The sequence below is a fragment of the Dipodomys ordii genome, unplaced genomic scaffold (genome assembly GCF_000151885.1).
Source record: "Dipodomys ordii isolate 6190 unplaced genomic scaffold, Dord_2.0 Scaffold95, whole genome shotgun sequence".
NCBI lineage: Eukaryota > Metazoa > Chordata > Mammalia > Rodentia > Heteromyidae > Dipodomys > Dipodomys ordii.
This window is the reverse complement of record NW_012267311.1, coordinates 5,952,981-5,976,373: the sequence shown is the minus strand read 5'-3', so window position 1 is coordinate 5,976,373 and position 23,393 is coordinate 5,952,981. Positions and strand designations below refer to the sequence as shown.

Sequence of the window (23,393 nt, the reverse complement as noted above, 5' to 3'; positions counted from 1 at the left end):
TTTAAATTTGAAAAATTATTTTATTATTTCTGGTAACATTTTCACTTACAGTGACATTTTCTATACACATACATGGGAGGTGCGTATGAGATGTGCTCCTTGCTGCCATTGATAAAACCCACATCTCTGCCATTAATTCATTTACAACTGAAGAGAGCAGCATAAAGCTAAATTGGAGACTTTTCATAAAAATTTCCATTATCATTTGAATGGGAGACATTCTTAGGATATCATTTAGAATCATCTCTAAGATTACATTTTAGTACAATTTTATTCTACAATGAGACTAAACCATGTCTTTGTAACAATGTAACAATTTAATCATATATTTTAATGGTTACTGACGAAGTTTCGTGGCTACTAAAATAGTCTTAAATCTATCTGGATTTCTTCCTTTTTTTTTTCCTGCTTTTTAATTTTTTTTGTAAAAACATAAAACCCCTGTGCAAATACAGAGCTTTTGTTGTTGCATTGCTGTACTTTGGTACATTTCTATTTATAGCTTAATCTAGCAGCATCCTTAGTTTGTAGTATCTTACTGAAGAGTAAATGAAAAATCACTAGTTTAGGCTTTACCTGGGAGCTTCTGTTAGCTAGAAAGTAAGTAGAAAATAATCAAAGGAGCTACCTCACAGACTGTGAGCCAAGTTTGTCCAGCTTTTTCAGCAGACTCTGAACAGGCTTGATTATCTCATGTCCCAGCTTATCATGGTTGAAACAGCACATTAGAAGAAAAGTGGGAGCATGTTGACAGAATACACTATTTAGCAGATATAAAACTTTTTTTTTAACCTCAGAGTTGAGGGGATCACATTGTAAGAGACATTAACTCATATTTGTTATAGCCCTTTAAATTTTATGAAATGGGATATATATGTCTTTATATGTATCAGAGCTCATTGGGTATTTCATAACACATTATGAATATAACTTTCATCATGAAAAAGTGAATTATACTGAACATGCTATTTAAGAAGGCAGGGAAGTATACTAACATACCTGAAAGACTTGCATCAAAAATAATTACAAGTTTTTAAATTTGGCACTTAAGAGATATGTATTAGCTATCCAAAATTCATATATATGGTTTCTTCCTGACCAACATAAGGTGTTTCTAAGTGGATTTTCACAGCACTCAATTATAGCTGGCCATTAAGTGGGGATGATTGTCATCAGTAAGTTGTCAAACATTTCTCCTGCAAACACAAGTTTAACAGACAGTTATGGATACCAGTACCATGTATATTCTGACTAATGCTGGAACCACTAAACTTCTAAAAGAGTCTCAGAACATTTTCCCTTTACTGCACTTTCTAAGAGAACACAACATTAAGAATGATATAATATGAACTTGGTTCTAGACACAAGAATAGGGAATATGTGATTTACCTTCTCCTTGCTTGTTTTCTTAACTTTTGATATAACATCTTCTCAGGGATGTAACAAGAAATAACAAAATGCTTTGAGCTTCTGAGAAAAAAAGAGTACACATTTTTAAAAGACTAAATTAGAAGCATTTTTGTCTTTTGCCACTTGGGTTTCAAAACTGAAAATAAAACATTCTATATTTGATGTATGTAACTGATTCAACATGGCACTACCATAAACATACTGTCTGGAGTCAGCTTTTAACCAGGAGAACAATTTATACATTTACCAATAATGCTTCTTACCAATTATAATATGCTTACCAATTATCATCAATAAAAATGACTGACTATAAGAGTAAAAAAAATCAGATTAGGTATGTTCTAAGTAAAATGGGACATGGAAAGTATAATGAGTAATTCAAATAGTGTTGTATTCATAAGGCCATTTAATTCCTTGACTAATATTTCTTGGTGACTTTTTAAATATGATTATACCTCAAAGAGGGCAAAATTTGTTTGTGCTGTTGCTAATTCTCATTTTTATGGCTCTATTTTTACATAAGGATATTCATCCTCCAGTTTTTTTTCTAGCTTATCTTATCTTGCTTGAGGATATTTAGTTAGGAATGGATAATGTGTATGCCCCAAGTTTATTATCTTCATTCCCACGGAAACTTTCAGTCTTGTAAATATTTTTTTGCTTGGTACAGATGGTAATAAGAAAAGGTTCCAGAAGATACTAAACAAGCAAAGTAATAGGCCAGTTTACCAGCCTTTACCAGTTAAAGGTAAAGTGATAGAGTAGTAAGCAATCTTTGGGTAAAACAGACAAATCTAGGTTTGAATCCCAGTCCAGCTACCCATAGCCAACTGTGACTTCAGGACAAGTCACTTAATCTTTTTTACCTATCACAACCTCCAAAGTTAATTTGAGGTTCATTCTACCTATCTTGCAAGTTTTGGGGGGAGGGCTAGTAGTAAAGTAGGCACATTATTTAACACATAATACTTGGGACTAGTGGATCAAGAATTTAGAGTTTGGTGACATTAGGTTCAGCGTCTGACATCAAACCTTTCCAAATTTATACAATTTATGGAATCTTACATATCAATTTGATCATTATTATTTTTAATGTTTTTGGGTGTTTTCCTTCAAAACAGTATTTGCTTTTAATTTTTTAAAAAATTATGAAAGGCCTATTTTTTAATGTGTTCTGTAGTAATTTTTTCAATAACTACAAAATTTTAATTTTTGCAATATCCATGGTAAGATTATCTAATTATAAAAATGTATCCTAGAGCCAATATAGTTCCAAGTGAGATAGCACCTCTTATGAATGTATGCAAATGGCTGTTCTTCATGTCTTACAAAGAAATGTCATTTTTATTCAAGTATTTGGCTCACTTTAACATTTCTCTCAGGTTTAAAATACTTTTCTTCTCATGACTGAAATTCTCAGAATTTACTCTCATGCCTTCCATTTAAATCTATTGGCCATCTTAGGGGTACACAACAATATAGCTTAAAGACAAAGCATCTTTATAGTACTTAATAGAGTAGAAACTGCCCTGAGCAAGTTTCTTAGGAAATCTGAATTTAATTAGGAGGACTGAATTCAAGCACTGGCTTTGCTTTTAACTTTGCATAACCTTTTCTTTTCTTTTCAAATAATACAACTCATTCCATTCCAAGTTATTTTCTACTTCTAAAATTGTTTTCATTTACTATTACTATTCAAATATTCAAAACATCTTGTAGGGACTGTTTTAAGCACCAAGTGGATACAGAAGTACTGAGTGCTGTTTATAAAGGTTTCCTTTTCTCCCCTCGCCCCCAACTATTATCTGGAGACTACTTGAATAAAAATTACTGAAGGTTTCTGTTAAAAATACATATTTCTATTGTCCCCTTCCTGAAGGTAAGGCCCAGGTTTATGCATTTTCCCTTCATTATATTTAGCCTAAAGAAGTCTGTGACGTAAAAGGACAAGGTTAGTGCTGTGGCCTGAATTACTCCAGCTTCTGGAAATCACTTCTCAACACAATGGCATTCAACAGAGCAGCATTCTTGTGCTTAGTCTCTGCCTGATGCTTTTACTTGCCACACATTTCATAACAAAATCGAAAACAGGTATTCCTATGGGCACTTAATCTTGCCATCATGTGACCGACTCCAGGGTTATAACAACACGTTGAATAGGACTATAGTTCTCTGCTTACTAATAGTGAAACAGTTGAGCCTATGACTCCTGGCACAAGGAAGACAGACAATAAAATGTCACCATTGTACTCTTGATTCCCCTGTCAACACCAATACGATTAATATATCCTGTGTGGTTCAAAGAATCACAGAAAATCACAATGTTTTTATCACTCTCTGACTCGATATTTGCTAATCTAAAAAATAAATCCTTTTCTGTACAACAGAAACGATAAAGCCTATTCCTTTTCTCTTTTAGCAATGCTGTTATAACAACAAAATACCATTAAGGACACATGCTCAAGACTTAACATTCATACAAGTAAATTATTGAAAGAGGGATGGTATTATTTTTTACAACAAAATCTTTGTTAAATGAAAAACTGTGTGAAATTTTAGCAGGAAACTTAAATGACATTTTGTTGCACCGACTAAACTCTTATGACAATTACTCCATTCTCTATGCTCAATATAGAGAAATATAATAGCAACTTTAAAAGGCCAAATATACTAATAAATGAAGGTGAAATGTCTTTTTCAACAACCGGTATGCTAACAGCCTACTACTTCTGGGTTTTATTTAATACCAGTGCCATGAGTTTCTTTTATCTCAATCAAATTCCTGCCAAATCTCCACAAAATTCGTGAGAAAAACCAAAACAAGAAAAGGAAAAGGAAAGAAAAGGGGAAAAGAAAGGAGGGACAGAGATTAGGAAGGCAGAGAATTTAACAAGATCTACCATGCAAAATAATCAGAAGAACAGTTCAATGGCACAGATCAGCAGGAGCAGAGGAATGTTGAAAAAGATGATGCTGCATAGAGTCTAACTTGGAGATGCCCGTAATGATGCTGGATGACCAAGTAGTCAGGTCACGGGTATGTTCATAGACCCCTAAGAACCAGGGTCTTGACCCAAACTTGTAAGATCTTCTAAAAAGAAAATACTTCACCTAAATGGAAGTAATTTATAAGTCAAACACCCAAAGAGTCCCTTATTTGACATAAGTTGTGCCTAAAACTTTGGCTGATACAAAGAAACTCGTCCACTAAGGCACCCTGAGGCAATCTGACAATGTGTCGGAGAGAACTTTGTTGTCAGTACCACATCATTATGAGAGTACAGAGAACGGATCACCCGGAGGGGACTGGCTTCTTTGGGTAAACAGTCAACTAGTTCACTGCACAGTTTGTCAAATCCCAACAAACGAATCCCATAACCATGTGGAGAAGAAATCATTCGCCCATCAGGGCTGAAGCAAAGTTCTTTGATGTAACCTCTGCCTACGTTGGCTTCTTCGATGTAATGAGTCAGTCGTAGGGAACAGCGAGGTGAGACGGGTCGCACTGGAGCTCCTTCTTGGAATTCATAGACACAGGTCCACTAGGGGAAGAAAAGAGAGACAAACTAGTTATCAAGCCCCAAACAGTGCTACACATATACTTCATCTTTGAAAAGCTAAACTAAATGCCCAAACCACAGATTATTGAAAGAAATCTATTAGATGAATGCTATCCCCCTTCCAACTGACAAAAACCTGTCTAATTTTCTGTCTTCATAAGCTGAAGTGATTCTGCACTGTGATGCTTTAAAGCCTTTTGTTCTCTGAAGATGCCTATGTATTCCATAGTAATACATTTCCTTTTCTGAGGGTAACAATAACCTTAATATTTAAAACATTCCTGGCCTGGGCACCAGTAGCTTACATCTGCAAGCCTAAGTACTCAGGAGGCTGAGAACTAAGGATCACAGTTCAAAACCACTTAGGCAGGGAAATCTATGGGACTTTTATCTCCAATAAACTACTCAGAACAAGCTGGAAGTGGCACTGTGTCTCAAGTGGTAGAGCTCTAGCCTTGAGCACAAGAGGCTCAGGGACAGCATCTAGGCCTGAGTTCAAGCCTCAAGACTGGCAAAACAAACACATGCACAATACCAACAACAAAAAAATTCCTGGAATATATCCAAGCCTTTAGAACACCTTTCTCTAGAGTCAGAGAGATCCTTGAAGAGCCTTTCTTTCCAGAATGATGGGACCAGAGATTTCCTAGATTTTTTTTTTTTTTGGTCAGTTGTAGGGCTTGAACTCTAGGCCTGGGCACTGTCCCTGAGCTTTTCAGCTCAAGGCTAGCTCTCTATCACTTGAGCCACAGCTCCACTTTTGGTTTTCTGGTACTTAATTAGAGGTAAGAGTCTCATGGACTTTCCAGACTTTCCTGCCCGAGGTAGCTTTGAACCATGATCCTCAGATCTCAGCCTCCTGAGTAGCTATGATTACAGCATGAGTCATCGGCATCCAGCGTCTTAGATTTTTAAAAAGAAATTTATAATTGGCTTGCCAAATATCACATTTAGACAACTTAGCTGAAATATCTCAGTGTTGTGTTTAATATATAAGCTGTTTCTTGTTTTTTTAAACAATGAGACCAAGCAGGCAAGAATTAAGCAGCTAGGTATAAACTGGGCTGATCATGATCTTTAGAGTTCTTCTCAGCTTACACACAGAAGAGGAAGAAACCTTTCTAAGGGATAAAGATAATATAAAGGAGCAGAGAACAGAAACAGGAAAAGTTGAGAAGCAGACAGTATGCCCCTGAAGGGCAGGCAATCAGCCTAAGGACACAGGACAAGGACATTTTGTCCAATGAACTCTGATGAAAGTGGAGTGCTGCTGGGGGTGCCAGTGGCTCACACCCATAATCCCAGCTACTCAGGAGGCTGAGATCTAAGGATCCTGGTTCAAAGCCAGTCCAGGAAAGAAAGTCTGTGAGACTCTTATCTCCAATCAATCACAGAAAAAGCCAGAAGTGGAGCTGTGGCTAGAGTGCTAGCCTTGAGCAAAAGGAGCTCAGGGATAGCACTCAGCCTAGAGTTCAAGCTCCAGGCCCAGCAAAAAAGAAAGAAAGGAGGGAGGGAAGAAGGAAAGAAGAAAGGAAGGAGAGAGAGAGAGAGAAGAGTGCAGCGGCCTATACCTCCTGATCATCAGTGTTGCTTGAGCACCGAAGAAGAGTGGCCCAGCCTTTGGGGTGCAGCTGCAAGGATGTGATGCAGTTTCCGCGGTCCCTCTCACCAGGAACTTCAGGGGTTAAGACTTCAAGACTATTTCGTGGTGAAACTCCTGAGATACAAGAAAATGAGAATTTGGGATGTAACTTATCCAAATGCAAGGACTAAGACATTTCACAAAGCTGTGATTTCTGGCAGCCACTTCCTATGCCTTTATCCCTTAGTCTGTGAACATATGGCTTTTGAGTTTGTAGGAAAGGGAATGGGGAAAGAGGATGAGTACAAAGAATCCAAGTTTCTACAATTTATCACCAATGATCTACTGGGGTCCTTGGGAATTAGATTTCTCAAAAAGCTCATTAAGAACTACAGTAATTTGACAGAACAGTTCAGATGCTTCTCTACTTACAATGGGGTTAATAAATTCACTATAAGTTTAAATTATTGTAAGTTGAAAATGCATTTAAATATACCTAACCTACTGAACAGCATAGATCAACAATATAATATACTGGTCAGAATTGGTTATTTCCATAATTGTGTTGTTTTCCAGAATCATGATAAAATATGATATTCTATATTGCTAGTCTGGGAAAAGATCAAAATTCAAATTTAAAGTGTGATTTCTATTAAACACATATCATTTTTAGGCCACTGTAAAGCTGAATAGTCATTAAGTTGAACAGCTATTAAACTGGAAACTGTCTATTCTATAAACAGGAAATTAGCTACAATTATGGCGATGAGAGAGGACACTTCACATGGAGGCATGTCAAAACAAGAAATGGAAGACATTGCCAATCATACCATCTTCCTGGTAACTCTACTATTCCACATTGTTTTCTTCTACCTAGCCCCCAAAGAAAATGACTATCATATTAAGACATTATTACTAACAGGGATATGTCATATTCCTTTGGTATGTGAAAAACTGCTTTAATTGACACTGTAAGAAAGCAGTTTAGAAAGTTTTTATAAAAAAAACATTTGATTGAATTTGTTGTTGGTAAGATTGAAAAATCCAACTTTTAACCTACCTTCTCTTTGAGAAGCTCGTGACATGTGTTTCTCAGAAGATGAATTAGAGTCACTGTGATGACAAGGTGAACCAAATACTCTAGGACCAGATGAACTTGACAAAGTAGTCAAATCTTGAAGAAAAATAAAGTTTGACAATAAACTTGTAGTATTACCTGTAGTATCTCTTAACTGTTTCTTTTTCTTTTTTTGCTAGTATCAGAGTTTTAACTCAGTGTCTCAAGACTGTTCAGCTTGCTTGCTCCTCTGTTGGAGATCTGCCACTTAAGTCACATCAACAGTTCAGCTTTTTGTTGGCTAAAGATGGAGTTGTATAGACTTCTTGTCTCAGCTAACTTTGAACTTTGATCCTTCAGGTCTCAGTCTCTAGAGTAGCTAGGAATACAGGCATGAGTCACCACCCATACCACCACCAGCTCTCCAACTTTTTAATTATTTCATTGGTCCATACTTTTTTTTTCCTTGTGCTAATCCTAGGACTTGAACTCAAGGCCTGGGTGCTATCTCTGAGCATTTTTGCTCAAGGGTAATACTCTACCACAGCTCTACTTCTGGCTTTTTGGTGTGGTTAATTAGAGATAAGAGACTTACAGACTTTTCTGCATGGACTGGCTTTGAACTGAATTTTCCCAGATCTCAGACTCCTGAGTAGCTAGGATTACAGGTGTGAGCCACTGGCACTGCTCATTAACCCATACCTTTTCTTTTTTAATTTTTGTTTTGGTTTTAAGTCTGAGTCCTGAACTAAAACTCTGCACCTACCACTTTTGCTCACTGGCTTAGCTCTCTCTACCAACTAAGCCATGACTCCAACCCTGACCCATACTTTTTAAAACTCATCTGAAATGTGACCAAAAAAAGCTCACATAAAACTAGGATATAATTAGCTGGGCACCAGCGGTTCACACCTGTAATCCTAGCTACTAAGGAGGCTGAAATCTGAGGATCAAGGTTCAAAGCCAGCCCAGGCAGGAAAGTCTGTGAGATTTTTTTTTTTTTAAATCTTCAATCAACCACCAGAAAACCAGAAGTGGCTCTGTGGCTCAAGTGGTAGAGTGCTAGCCTTGAGCTAAAAAGCTCAGGGATAGCACCCAGGCTCAAAGTTCAAGGCCTACAACTGACAAAAAACAAAAAAAACAAAAACAAAACTAGGATATAACTAAGATAGAACAGGGTAGGACAACTCTTTTTTCTGTTTATGTCCTAAAATCTTTATATCAAAGATTTGCTTACATAAAACTCAAAAACCAAATAAATAAATAAACATCTTTAGTTCCTTTCATTTCTGTATTAAGATGAAAGAAGAAAATTCAATGAAATGAAAACAGCTGTTTAAGACTATTTAATGTTAGAACAGGTTCTATACAACAGGCCCATTACGGGGATCATGTATAAATCTTCATTAAAGTATGTGACAAACTTCTATTATCATTCTTCAAATAACATAAGTACTATCTTTGCAATGTAATATAAAGCTTTATGATAAAATCTATACAGAAAAACAAAATATTGGATATATGTAGTTGATATATTCAAATAGCAACTTCAGTTTCATCATACATTCCCAGTATAGTCTCATACCTTTGCTTGAAGTTATTATTAATCAAATTTCCTATGATACTTAGTATCAGAATTATCCTTTGAGGACTGAGGGCAGATTGGCTTTTGAGTCAAAAAAAAAGTCAACTAAATGTTCTAGATTACCATTTTACACTATGCTAAGCTTGGTTATTAATGTATCTATCCCTCATTTTTTTAAAAGGCAATGCCTTTTTTTTGGTCTTTTTTTCTTTTTGGTACCTGGACTCAAACCCAGGATGTTGCACTTACTGGCAAGTGCTATATCACTGAGCTACCTCCTTTTCTTTCATAAAAAACAGAGATTTCCTCCTTATAGTTTGGAGGCTGGGAAGTCCAAAGTCATGGTCATTTTGGAACTGGGTGGGCTTCAAACTTCCTCTTCAGATTTCAGCCTACTGAAATCTGATTACATGCGCGAGCCACTGGCATGAAACAATTTTTGAGAAGCTCAACTTTCCACACACATTTATGAACCCTTTGTTTGCAAGTTAGTTGGTAAAATTTAAATTTCTACTTTTTAACAGTTAAAACAGGGCAACTATAGTCTAAATATGCTTGTATTTTCCCAAAGAAGTCTTCAGGAGTGGCTCTAGGTCCACAGGAAAAAGAGTTCAAATACCTGAAGTTTTTTTAATGAACATTCTGTATTCTAAATAAGTGCTTTTTTCCTCTGGATTTTTGTTCATAAATACAAAACATTAGTGATAAATATGTTCCCATACCAGTCTTCTCATTTTCAAAGTTGAAATATAATTTATTACATAATGTTGATAAAATGTAGTACCTTGTGCTTGCTTCGGCAGCACATATACTAAAATACAGTACCTAAGTTTTCCTGAACCCCAACTTGACTTAAGTCTAGTAGAATCAGCTTTGAGATAAGGGACAGGGATCTAACAAGAGTGTGCTAGACATCTCGAAGTCTATGACACCACATATATTTAAAGCTAATATAATGATCACAACTTAAAAGGTCTGCTGGGTTCCAAGGACTTCAGATTAATACTTCCTTGGACCATCACTAATTTTTTAGATAGCAATGATTCCGAAGTACTGATTAAAGACCACTAGCTAGGGCTGGGATGTTGCTCAGTGGCAAAGCGCTTGCCTAGCAAGTGCAACGTCCTGGGTTCGATCCCCAGTACCAAAAAAGAAAAGACAAAAAAAATACAGTTAAAAAAAAAAAGACCACTAGCTAACAGAAACTTAAAAAAAATTATTATTCCTAGACTGTATGTGCCACAAAGGCACAATGTCGGATGTCTTTCCATCTTCTTCCCTTTTTCGTTATTATTCTCAAAAGAGGTACATATCTATCATAATCTCAGACTACCCTTATGTCCCAGATGCTTTTTTTTCCTTCTGCTGATACTAGGGCTTGACCTTAGGGCTTTGTGCTACTGCTTGACTTTTTTGCTTACAGCTGGTACTCTACCACTTGAAACATCTCCGCTTCTGCCTTTTTGCTAGTTAACTAAAGATAAAAGTTAGATTTGTCTGCTTGGGATGGCTGAATCAAGTTCTCAGATCTCAGCTTTCTGAGAATTATAGACAATACCACCTGCTTTGTCTCAGAATTTTGAGAAACCTTATTAATCAGAAAAGCTTACCTGAACTTGATGTAGTTCTTCTGGCTCTCAAAATGGGGTAGCTACCTACTTCCAAAGATTTGGTTAAGTCAAGATCATGCAGAATCAAGAGATATCCAGAGGACGTTGAGATCAACATTTTGGAACAATCTGGTGTTAATCTCATTCGCATGAGAAAACGAGTATGAAAGAATTTCTTATGTGGACACCCATCTTCGGTACACCTATAATTAAACCAATAAAACTAGTTGTTAAAAATATAATGGCCAGAGGTACTCACTAGACACAATGTTGAAAATGAACTGTATAACTTGTGGGGGGGGGGGGGGGGGGGAAAAACTGGGAAAGGGTGAGAGAGGGGGTGACATTTTCCAAAAAGAAATGCACTTGCTACCTGACTCAAGAAACTGTAACCCAACTGGACACCACCTTTCTAATAATAATTTTTAAAATACATTTAAAAAACATAATAGCTCAGTGCTAGTCAAACTATTTTGCTATTCAAGGCAAAACTTACAGGTAATTCAATGTGTATTTAGATTCATGCATATACTTTGCAACTTTTTTGTGGGAAGAGGTGACACTGGGAGTTGAACTCAGGCTTGAAGCTTGCCAGGCAGATATTCTATCATGTGTACCATATACCCTGACTCTTCAGTTATTTTGCTGACTATTCCTTCTTTTATCTCTGACCTTTTCATCATCATCGTCTTTCTTTCTGAAGCACATCCCCAGAATTTTTAAAATAAAATTTTGTGTAATAGACTTTCAATTGTTTGAAATCTTTATTTCATTTTCTTTTGCTGTTATTGTTTGGCAGTACAGGTGTTTGAACTTAAGAGCTTTATGCTTCTAGGCAAGTGTTCTACCACTTGAGCCTGGCCCCAGCCCAATATTTCGTTCTTTTTGAACAAGGATTAACAGCATATAACTTAAGGTTCAGAGTTATTTCTCTTTCAATATTGAGAATAAAATTCCATGGAATTATGTTTTTTACTTATAAATCTGCCATCAGTCTACATGTTACTTTAGATAGCTTACTTTTTTTTTAACCCTCTGGTTGGTTGGTCTTCTGTCCTTAGAATTTTGCAATTTCACTTTTTTTTGCACAAATTTGGATTTTTTCATTTATCTTACTAAGATTCATTTTACTTTCTAAATCTTAAGATCAATATTATTGCCGGGCGCCAGTGGCTCACACCTACTCGCTACTCAGAAGGCTGAGCTCTAAGGATCACAGTTCAAAGCCAGCCCCAAACGGAAAGTCTATGAGACACTTATCTCCAATAAACCACCAGAAAACTGCAAATGGTGCTGTGGCTCAAATTGTAGAGTGCTCACCTTGAGCTGAAGAGCTCAAAGCATACAGGCCCAGAGTTCAAGCCCCATGACTGACCAAAAAATACCCAAACATATTATTCATATATTCTGAAAAATTATTATTCTAATATTGCCTCTCACCCATTTTGTGTGTGTGTGTGTGTGTGTGTGTGTGTGTGTGTGTGTGTTGTAAGGCTAAAACTGTGGGCTTGGGCGCTTTCCCTCAGCTCTACAGCTGAAGACTAGCACTCTACCACTTGAGCCACAGTACCACTTGTGGTTTTCAGGTGTTTTATTGGAGATAAGAGTCTCATGAACTTTCCTGCCTGGGCTGGGCTGGCTCTGAACCACAATTCTCAGATCTCAGCCTCCTGAGTAGCTAGGATTATAGGCGTGAGTCACTGGCACCCAGCCCATTTTCTCTATTCTTTTGGAGCTTCAAATAACCTGCTATTTGACCAGACCTGTTTTTTAAGTTTCCAATTTCTTTCTTTCTTTTTTTTAACCATAGGACCTCAAACCACCACCTTACATCTAAGCCATACTCCCAAGTCCTTTATTTCAAGTTTTATTTGGCTTTTTTAAAAAAAATCTGCCTGCCTAGTATCTCTGTAAGATTTTATTCCTTGACTGTTTTATTCCTTTTTTTTTTGTTTAAAATTTTATTAAGTAGTTGTACAAAGGTTACAATTCCTAAAGCCAGGTTATGAGTGTAATGCATGTTGATAAATGCCACCACTTCCATAGTTCTCTCCCATGATTCCTACTCCCACCTCTGCCCTCAAGTTATTCCTTCTTTCCTTGATTTTTTAAACCATGAACCATATCCCATCTACAGACAAGTACATAAATAAAAACATTAGAGTACTATTATTTTAGAAGCACTTTCTCTCCTCTACTGCATCTTGTTCTTTGCTTCAAGTATTGTGATTTCTTACCTCTCAAATAGTTTTTAATTTTTTTTTTTTTGGTTGTGGGGGCTGAACTCTGGGCCTGGACACTGTCTCTTAGCTCTTCAGCTCAAGGCTAGTGCCCTACCACTTGAGCCACAGTGCCACTTCCGGCTATTTTCTGCTTATGTGGTGCTGAGGAATTGAACCCAGGGCCTCATGCATGCAAGACAAGCACTCTACCACCGAGCCAACTTCCTAGCCCCCCGGTTTTTTTTTTGGTGGTGCTGAGGGTTAAACCCAGGGCTTTCTGCATGCCAGCAAGTACTCTACCACTGAGCTTTATCTCTAGACCACTGATAGTTTTTTTCATGGTTTTTGTTTTGTTTTTTTTTTCTGATCCTGGGGCTGAACTCTGTCCCTGAGCTTCTCTGTGCTCAAGGCCAGCACTCTTTTTTTTTTCAAATAACTTTTTTTTATTGTGAAAATACTGTACAGAGGGGTTATTTACATGAACAAGGTAATGAGTACATTTCTTATCAAGCATTGTTGCTTCCTCCTTTGTTTTTCCCCTACCATCCCTTTCCTCCCACTTCCACAACTACAATTCCCTGCCCCCTTTTCCCCCCAACCCCCCACCCCCGCCCCACCTAAATTGTAAAGTTCGATGTTCAACAGTGTCTTGTGGGCTGGGAAGGTAGCTCAGTGGTAGAGTGCTTGCCTTGCATGCATAAGACCCTGGGTTCGATTCCTCAGCACCACATAAGCAGAAAAAGCCAGAAGTGGCGCTGTGGCGTAGGGTGCTAGCATTGAGCTGAAGAGCTGAGGGACATCACCCAGGCCCAGAGTTCAGGCCCTTCCTCTGACAAAAAGCAAACAAACAAACAAAAAAAAAAAACAACAGTGTCTTGTACATCCCATTGTTACAATGGGTCAACCTGTATCCATATTTAAACATTTTCTTTTTTCCCTTTTCCTCCCCAAATTATACCGACATCAAATACAGTGAAAACAGGGGTTATACTGTGGGGGAAGAACATACAAAGTAACAAAAAAAAATATGGAACGTTTCATAAATTTGCATGTCATCCTGGTGCAGGGGTCATGCTAATCTTCTCTGTATCATTCCAATTTTAGTATATGTGCTGTCGAAGCAAGCACAAGGCCAGCATTCTTTTTTTTTTTTTTTTTTGTCGGTCGTGGGGCTTGAACTCTGGGCTTGGGCGCTGTCCCTGAGTTCTTCAGCTCAAGGCGAGCGCTCTCTACCACTTGAGCTACAGCGCCACTTCTGGTTTTCTGGTGGTTTATTAGAGATAGGAGTCTCACGGTCTCTCCTGCCCGGGCTGGCTTTGAACCGCGATCCTCAGATCTCAGCCTCCTGAGTAGCTAGGATTACAGGCGTGAGCCACCAGCGCCCGGCTAAGGCCAGCACTCTTATCACTGAGACACAGCTCAAGTGAGTAGCTTATTGGAGATAAGAGTCTCAAGGACTTTCCTGCCCAGGCTGGCTTTGAGCTGAAATCAGGAGGCTGAGATCTGAGGATATAGTGAAACAGATATAGATATAGATAGATATATATCTGAGGATCTATTACATGCCTGGCATGATAGTTATTTTCAAAGTTTTGGGTTTTTTTTCCCCCTATGTTGCCTCTGTTTACTCAAAAAATTCTTTTATCATTTGTGTCTCAATATTGGGAGATTTTAATTTTTTCATGTTTGATTACCACTGGTGGTTCATGGTTAAGAGGCATTAAAGCTGACTGGGAATTATGAGTATAGGGTTAACTAAATGAATAGATTAACACCTTTTTTTTTTTCTTTTTTGCCACTATATTGGAGCTTAGACTCCTGGCCTCATCATCTCACTCAGCTTTCTTCGTTCACAGATGGGTGTTCTAAACCACTTGAGCCATACCTCCATTGTACATTTTTGCTGGTTAATTGGAGACAGTCTCTCAGATTTGTCTTCCTGGACTGGCTCTGAACCATGATCCTCAGAATTCAGTCTTCTGAGTAGCTAGAATTATAACTGTGAGACATGGTATCTAGTTGAAGCCTTTTGTAATATATATATATATATATTTTTTTTTTTTCTGGTACTACAGTTTGAACTCAGGACCTTGAGCTTGCTCAGATGGCACTCTACCATATAAACCTTGTCTCCAGCCTAACTTTTAGCTGATTATTTTGGAGATGGAATCTCAAATTTTGCTGCCTAGACTGACTCTGAACTGTGATCTTTCAGATGTCAGCCTCCTGAGTAGCTATGATGATAGGCATGAGCCACCAGTGCTCAGAATGAAGCCATTTTTGAGGGCCTCCAAATGTTATCTTTGGTCCATCAACTGAAAGATGTTGAGAAGCTCTGAATTCAGTATTCAGTGTGCTTCTTTACTTTAAAAAAGTAGTTGTGCATGCCTGTAATCCTAGATGAGACAGGAAAATAGTGAAGTCGAGTTGAGATCTATCTCAAAATTTAAAAATTTAGACATAACCAAAATAATCAATAGAAAACAGTTGAGTTTTGTATTATTTTGTACTTGATAATCTTTGTTATTCTATTTTAATTGACACATAATATATTCCAGGTTCATCCTTGTTCTTGTAAATGACAAGAATTCCTTTTTTTTTTTTTTTTGGTCTGGTTGTGGGGCCTGAACTCTGGGCCTGGGCGCCGTCCCTCAGCTCTTCATCTCAAGGCTAGCACTCTACCACTTGAGCCACAGCGCCACTTCCGACTTTTTTCTTTTTGCTTATTTGGTGCTGAGGAATCGAACCCAGGGCCTCATGCATGCAAGGCAAGCGCTCTACCACTGAGCCACCTTCCCAGCCCCTCCTTCTTTTTTGGAGGGAGGGAGGTATAGGTCATAAGGTTTGAACTCAGGGCTTGGACTCAGTCCCTGAATTTTGCTCAAAGCTAGCACTCTACCATTTGAGCCACAGCTCTACTTCTGGCTCTTTTTCTCTCTTCTTTTTTTTTTATTATAAAAATACTGTTACAATTACATGGGCAAGATAATGAGTATGGCTTTTTTTTTTCCTAGTAGTTAATTGGTGAAAAGAATCTCACAGGGGGGAGGGGGGAGGCTGGGAAGGGATGTGAAGGGTAAACCAAAGGAGGAGGCTGCAATGCTTGGTAAGAAATGTACGCACTATCCTGCCCATGTAATTGTAACCCCTCTGTATAGTATGTTCACAAATAAAAAATAAATAAATAAATTAAAAAAAAAAAGAATCTCACATACTTTCCTTTCCAGGCTGGTATAGAATTTGAAACTACAATCCTCAGACATCAGGCTCCTGAGCAGCTAGGATTACAAGTGTGAGCCACCAGCGCCCAGCTAAGAATTCCTTTTTTATAAAAACTTGAATAGTTTTACATTATATGTTTGTGTAATGCTTTTTGTTTTTGGTCTGTTGTGGGGCTTAAACTCAGGGCCTGGGCACTGTCCCTGAGCTTTTTCACTAGTTCTCTACCACTTTGAGCCACAGAGCCATTTCCAGATTTCTGGCAGTTATCTGGAGATATGAGTCTCATGGAGTTTTCTACCCAGGCTGGCAGATCTCAGCCTTCTGAGTAGCTAAGATTATAAGCATGTGCTTGTAATGCATTTTTTAAAATTTATTCATCTGTCGATGTACACTTACGGTGATTTGATATGGTGCACTACAATGAACATGGAAGTGTAGATCTTTGACATTAATTTCCTTTGGATATATGTATCTAGTAAGGAATTGCTGGGTGATATGACAGCTTTATTTTTAATTGAGGAACCTCTTCTGTTTTATATCTATCTTGATTAATTCTTACAAATTTTGATTATGTTTGTGGAGAATTTTCTAGGATTTTATATATAAACCATGGGTTGGAAAACTATGGGCTAAATTTAACCCACTGGTTTGTTTTTTATAAATTTTATATGAACACCCATTTATATACTGCTGATGTAGAAATGGCTGCTAAGAAACCACATAGTAGGGCTGGGAAGGTGGCTCAGTGGTAGAGCACTTGCCTTGCACGCATGCGGCCCTGGGTTTGATTCCTCAGCACCATATAAGCAGAAAAGGCCAGAAGTGGTGCAAGTGTTGGGAGCTTTGAGCTGAAGAACTGAGGGACAGTGCCCAGGTCCAGCATTCAGGCCCATGACCGACCAAAAAAAAAAAAAAAAAGAAAAAAGAAAAGAAACCACACAGTACCTAAACCTAAAATACTTACTACTTGGTCCTTAATAGAAAGTTTGCCAATTCCTGAATTCTATCATCTGTAAATGACTGAGACTTCCTTTCTAAAAGAAATACCTCTTTTTACATTTTTTTTAACTGTACCATCTTTTTATTCTAATCTAGCTAGATAGTTAACTATATTGATTGTACTGAGTTCAGGGGAAATAGCATGTGTGATAACATGTCTTAGAGATCAGTTGATACCTACTTTATAATCTAGTACATTCTTTTTTTTTTTTTTTTTGTCAGTGATGGATCCTGAACTCTGGGTCTGGGCACTGTCCCTAAGCTCTTCAGCTCAAGACTAGTGCTCTACCACTTGAGCCACAGAGCCACTTTCCAGCTTTTTCTGCTTATGTGGTGCTGAAGAATCGAACCCAGTGCCTCATGCATACAAGGCAAGCATTCTACCACTGAGACCCTACATTCTAAATTTTTGTGCCTGTTCTAGGTCTGCCTCAGAGAATATATTTATAGTTTGTTGAGAACATAATTTTATTTAATATAGCAAGCTTATTAATACTTAAGTCTTCTATAGCTTTACTCATTTTTTATTGATTTTTTTTAAATTTATCTATTAGTAAAGAGAATGGTGTTGGTATTTTCTACTACATGAGGATTTCTTGTGATTCCAGTTTTGCATTTTATGGCCTAACTTTCTTTCTAGGTGCATAAAAGAGAATTCATTTACTTTCTAGTGAAATGAATCTTTATAGTACTTTTTATCAATAATAATGCTTTTTGCCTTAAACTCTTAATTTTGTCTGCAATCAAATATGACTATATCTTTTTATCTGGTATGTACCTGAGGTAGTCTTTTCTTCTAATTTATTTTCAACTTTTCTGGTTTTGCATATTTTAGGTGTTCCTTGCAAAAACCATAGTTTAATTTTACTTTTTAATCCAATCTGGCATTATTTACCTTTTAACTGGACAGTTTAGTCCATATATGTTTTTCATGATTACTGATATCTAGATTGCTATTTAGGTTATATGCCTATCCTGTTTTTATGCTTATTTACTCCCACCCCCGCCCCTGAACTGAGGTACTGAACACAGGGTCTTGTATCTGCTAGGCAGGCACTCTAACACTAAGCCATGTCTTCAGCTCTTTTTTTGCACTGCTTATTTTTGAGAGATCTTGCTTCCTGCCCAGGTACGCACCTGTACTGTGATCTTTCTATTGAGATTGGAGTCTCTTAGACTTTTCTGCCTGGAATGGCCTGAAACTAAAATCATCCCAATTTCAGCCTCTCATGTAGCTAGGATGACAGGTCCATACCACTGTACTGGTTGAGAAGGGGTTTCTTAGAACTTTTTTTTTTTTTACCCAGTCTAGCCTTAAATCATGACCTTTGTGAACTCAACCTCCCTAGCAGCTTGGATTTCAGGAATGAGCCACAGGTGTCCATCCTTGTTTGTTTTTTTTTCTTGTTTTCTTCTCTTTTTCTTTTGGTTGGACTGGAACTCCAACTCTATACCTGAGGCTTTTACCCATTAGCTAGCATTCTACCAGCTGTTTAATAGGTATCTCTGTCTAAATAAAATCTATCCTCTATTCTTTTTTTTTGGGGGGGGGGGGTTCGGTTGTGGGGCCTGAACTCTGGGCCTGGGAGCTGTCCCTCAGCTCTTCAGCTCAAGGCAACACTCTACCACTTGAGCCATAGCGCCACTTCCAGCTTTTTTTGCTTATGTGGTACTGAGGAATCGAACCCAGGGCCTCAGGCATGCAAGGCAAGCGCTCTACCACTGAGCCACCTTCCCAGCCCCTCTATCCTCTATTCTTCACTCAATTATGTGTAGCTAGAAATCTTTAACAAGAAAATCCCCCTTTTAATATGATCTCTAAACAAAATTTCAGAAATGTTCCTGATATGACATTTGACCATAACAACAGCATATTTTATTTCTCAAATTTCAACACTCCAGATAATCAATTTCTCTTTGAAGAATCATTTTACTGACATGAGGACACATTTTACTCAACTGAGGCATAAGTGGTATTTTAGGTGAGAAAACTGGTTTATTGTATAGAACTGTCTAGAGTAAAACAATGTTTAGAAATTATGGTCCTGGCCAAATAATGTCAAAAGGTATCCACCCTTCGCAGTGACAACCAAAACTGCACCAAATTTTATTGTCCAATATTCCCTTTGGGATCAGAAGAACCCCAAATGAAACTGATTCTCTTAATGCATAAAAATAAAGGGCAAAATTACAAAACAAATACATTCAGAACCAAAGGCAAAGAATGAGAAACAATTTTGGTCCACAAAGGATGTAGCAGAAGTATTTTTAACTTAGGAAACTCATTTTATAAACCAGTTTTTGTGTTCACATAATAGTGTCCAAAATTCCTCCCTCTTTTCCTGTCCCTACCTCACCCTTTCTATCCTCTCTCTCCCCCTTTATCCTTCTGCAGTGCTGGAGATGAAACTCAGGTTACAAATGTTAGGTAAGTACACTAGCACTACACTAAGGTCCAAAACCTTTAGTGGCAATATCTGTGTAGGAATAAGTAATCAAAGATGGAATTTTTTTTTCTTTTTCTTTCTTTTTTTTTTTTTTTGTTGGTCGTGGGGCTTGAACTCTGGGCCTGGGCGCTGTCCCTCAGCTCTTCAGCTCAAGGCAAGCGCTCTACCACTTGAGCTACAGTGCCACTTCTTTTTTTTTGTCTGACGTGGGGCTTGGGCACTGTCCCTCAGCTCTTCAGCTCTAGGCGAGCGCTCTACTGCTTGAGCCACAGCGCCACTTCTGGTTTTCTATTAGTTTACTGGAGATAAGAGTCTCATAGATCCTCAGATCTCAACCTCTTGAGTAGATAGTATTACAGGTGTGAGCCACCGAAGCCCAGCTGAATAATTTTTTCTTAAAGCCAGGTTTTCTTCTCAAAGTTTGAACAGCACACAATATTTGCTCATATTTTAAAAAGTTTCAACTTATCATATTCATTATAATCCTAAGTCTTTTATTCACAAACCTGTTAGTGTCCCAAATAATGACATTTCCGTCAAATCCTGACGTTACTAAGAGTCTTGTATTAGTATCATATTCGATGTTCTTCACCCAACTAGTGTGACCGTGTAAAGTGCATACTTTGCTGTTCAGTTTTCTCAGATCCCATAGTGCTATTGTAGTGTCATCAGAGCAGGTTGCAAACAGCCGGTTATCAAGAAATCTACAAAAGCAGAAAAGAAAAACTGGTTCATTTAATCTCTACTTAAAGAAAACGTGCTTTGAGAAACAATCTCTGTATTATCAAGAAAGAAGAAAATGAAGGACAAGTTCATTGTATAAGTCTAGTGATTCTGATACATAATAAACAGTGAGTAAAATTCATATAGGCTATGATCCATGTTATAATCCATTTCCTTTAAATTACTGATTTTTGTTTGGAACTGGAAATAAAAGTGTATGTTTGGAAGACAGTGATAGAAAGACAAGAACTTTAAAATTTACAGAAGAGAATTTAGTAAGAGAATTTTCAGACTTGACTGTTGAAAAGGAGTATACTAGTGTAAAGGATTCTAAATAATGAGAAATATTTGCTACAAGTAACATCTCTATTTAGAGCACATTTACACAGAAAATTACTATTCAAACTGCCATCACTTTTGTTTTCCTAGTGGTACTGGGGTTTTAATTCAGTCCTTGTGCTTTCTAGGCTCTACTATTGAGCATATTCTGTTTTTCAGACAGGGCCTCCATATATATAGTTCAGGATGACTTGGAAATCATGATTCCCCTACCTTCACCTCCACGTGCTGGGATTACAGATGTGTACCACCACCATGCCCAGCTTCCATATTTTTAATCTATTAACTCAAAAGCATTTCCCAAATATTCTAATTTAATGAAATTTTATTAGGACTAGTCAAAATCAGAAGATAGGTTTAATTAAAATATTCTGTAATTCACAGGTGCTGGGGGCTCACGCCTGTAATCCTAGCTACTCAGGAGTCTGAGATCTGAGGATTGTGGTTCAAAGTCAGCCTGGGCAGGAAAGTCTGTGAGATTCTTATCTCCAAAAAACCATCAGAGTATGTTCACAAATAAAATTAAATTAAATTAAAAAAAAAAAAACATCAGAAAATCGGAAGTGGCACTGTGGCTCAAGTGCTAGAGCACTCGCCTTGAGCTGAGCTGAGGAACAGCGTGTAGGCCCAGAGTTCAAGCCCCATGACTGACGACAAAAACAAAACAAAACAAAACCAAAAAACCTCAACAAAAAAATAAATCAACCTCAGTATCCATGAACACCATGAACACCATCATTAACGAAACTTCTTGTGGCTTTTAAAATACCAGGCCCACTTTCTTCCTGCACTTTGATTTAGCTAACTCATGTTTTCTCTTTTAGTTTTAGATATCATCCCCTTTAGTTTTAGATATCATCGCCTCCAGAAATGCTTCCCTCTCCCTTTTTTTTTTTTTTGGTCAGCTGTGGGGCTTTAACTCTGGGCCTGGGCACTGTCCCTTAGCTCTGAAGCTCAAGGCTAGTGCTCTACCACTTGAGCTACAGCGCCTATTCCAGTTTTCTAGTGGTTAATTGGAGGTAAGAGTCTCATGGACTTTCCTGCTCCGACTGGCTTTGAACGGTGATCCTCAGATCTCAGCCTCCTGAGTAGCTAGGATTACAGGCATGAGCAACTGGCGCCCAGCCTTATTTACTGAAAGAGGGTATTACTAACTTTTGTTTGTCTTGACTGGCTTCAAACCATGTTTCCATCTCCACCTCTTTGTAGCTGGAATAATAGGATGGTAATACCATGACTGACTCAAAGAGGTTTCATCGAAAAACTTCCACACATGCATATAATATGCTAATCAAATTTACCTCTTCTGTTACTCCTTCTTAACACCCTCCCTCCCTTCCCTTTTAATGTTTTTATGAGTTTCTTTATGCTATCTCCTCCTCTCTCCCTCCCTTCCTTCCTTTCTTTTGCCAGTGTTAGGACTTGAACTCAGGGCCTAGGTACAGTAGTCCCTGAGCTGCTTTTGCTCAAGACTAGGACTCTACCACTTGAGCCACAGCGTCACTTCCGGCCTTTTCTGTTTATGTGGTACTTAGGAATCAAACCTAGGGCTTCATGCATGCTAGGCAAGCATTCTACCACTAAGCCACATTCACAGTCCCTCATTATGCTATTTTTATACAAACATGTTTCATATGTTTTCCACATATATTTTTATCCTTTAGACAGCCATAGTCTAGATGCTTTCCTCACTACATGCAAATTTTAATTCTTACATCCAGTCCATTTTTTTCTCATATAGTCACAACCCTCCTTCCTCAGCCTTCCAGGTACTAGGATTACAGGTACACACTACCTGGCTCAAAACATTTTTAACCGTATTTTTTTTTTTTGTCCTTTTTGGTACTGGGGATCGAACCCAGGATGTTGCACTTGCTAGGCAAGCGCTTTGCCACTGAGCTACATCCCAGCCCTCAAAACATTTTTAAAAACATGAAAAGTTACTAAAAAGTTGGTCAAACTTTTAAACTGAGTATCCACGTATTTGAAAAAAAATAGAAAAAGTCAAAACTACTTTATTTTCCTTACAGGAAATATTTAGTTGACAATATTAAAACCTACTTAGCCGGACGCCAGTGGCTCACGCCTGTAATCCTAGCTATTCAGGAGGCTGAGATCTGAGGATCTCGGTCAAAGCCAGCCTGGGCAGGAAAGTCTGTGAGACTCTTATCTCCAATAAACCACTAGAAAACCGGAAGTGGTGCTGTAGCTCAAGTGGTAGAGTGCTCACCTTGAGCTGAAGGGTGCAGGGACAGCGCCCAGGCCCAGAGTTCAAGCCCCACGACAAACCAAAAAAAAAAAAAAAAAAAAAAAAAAACTACTTCATATAAGTTTAGATTATACTGGGTTATAGTACTATGTATGACACTGGTCCTTCTGAAAGGGTGTGTGTGTGTGTGTGTGTGTGTTCCCACTGAAAAGGTGTGTGTGTGTGTATAGTACTATGTATGACACTGGTCCCGCTGAAAGGGTGTGTGTGTGTGTGTGTTCCTTCTGAAAGGGGTGTGTGTGTGTGTGTGCATGCCCAGTCCCTCTGAAAGGGGTGTGTGTGCGTGTGTGTGTGTGTGTGGTCCCTCTGAAAGGGGTGTGTGTGTGTGTGGTCCCTCTGAAAGGTGTGTGTGTGTGTGTGTGTGTGTG

The 23,393-nt window shown here is 38.0% G+C and overlaps 1 protein-coding gene across 1 annotated transcript in view; it reads right to left on the bottom strand.

The window, feature by feature from the left end:
• Nucleotides 1-23,393, bottom strand: part of Dcaf10 (DDB1 and CUL4 associated factor 10) — a 49,131-nt gene continuing 25,738 nt past the window's right edge. The window contains exons 3-7 of the mRNA XM_013026667.1: nt 20,201-20,398; nt 10,805-11,007; nt 7,613-7,726; nt 6,542-6,687; nt 1-4,952 (exon numbers count right to left, since the gene is read on the bottom strand). Coding sequence (XP_012882121.1) covers nt 4,584-4,952; nt 6,542-6,687; nt 7,613-7,726; nt 10,805-11,007; nt 20,201-20,398 — 1,030 coding nt within the window. The 3' untranslated portion in view covers nt 1-4,583. The remainder of the gene's footprint in view (nt 4,953-6,541; nt 6,688-7,612; nt 7,727-10,804; nt 11,008-20,200; nt 20,399-23,393) is intronic.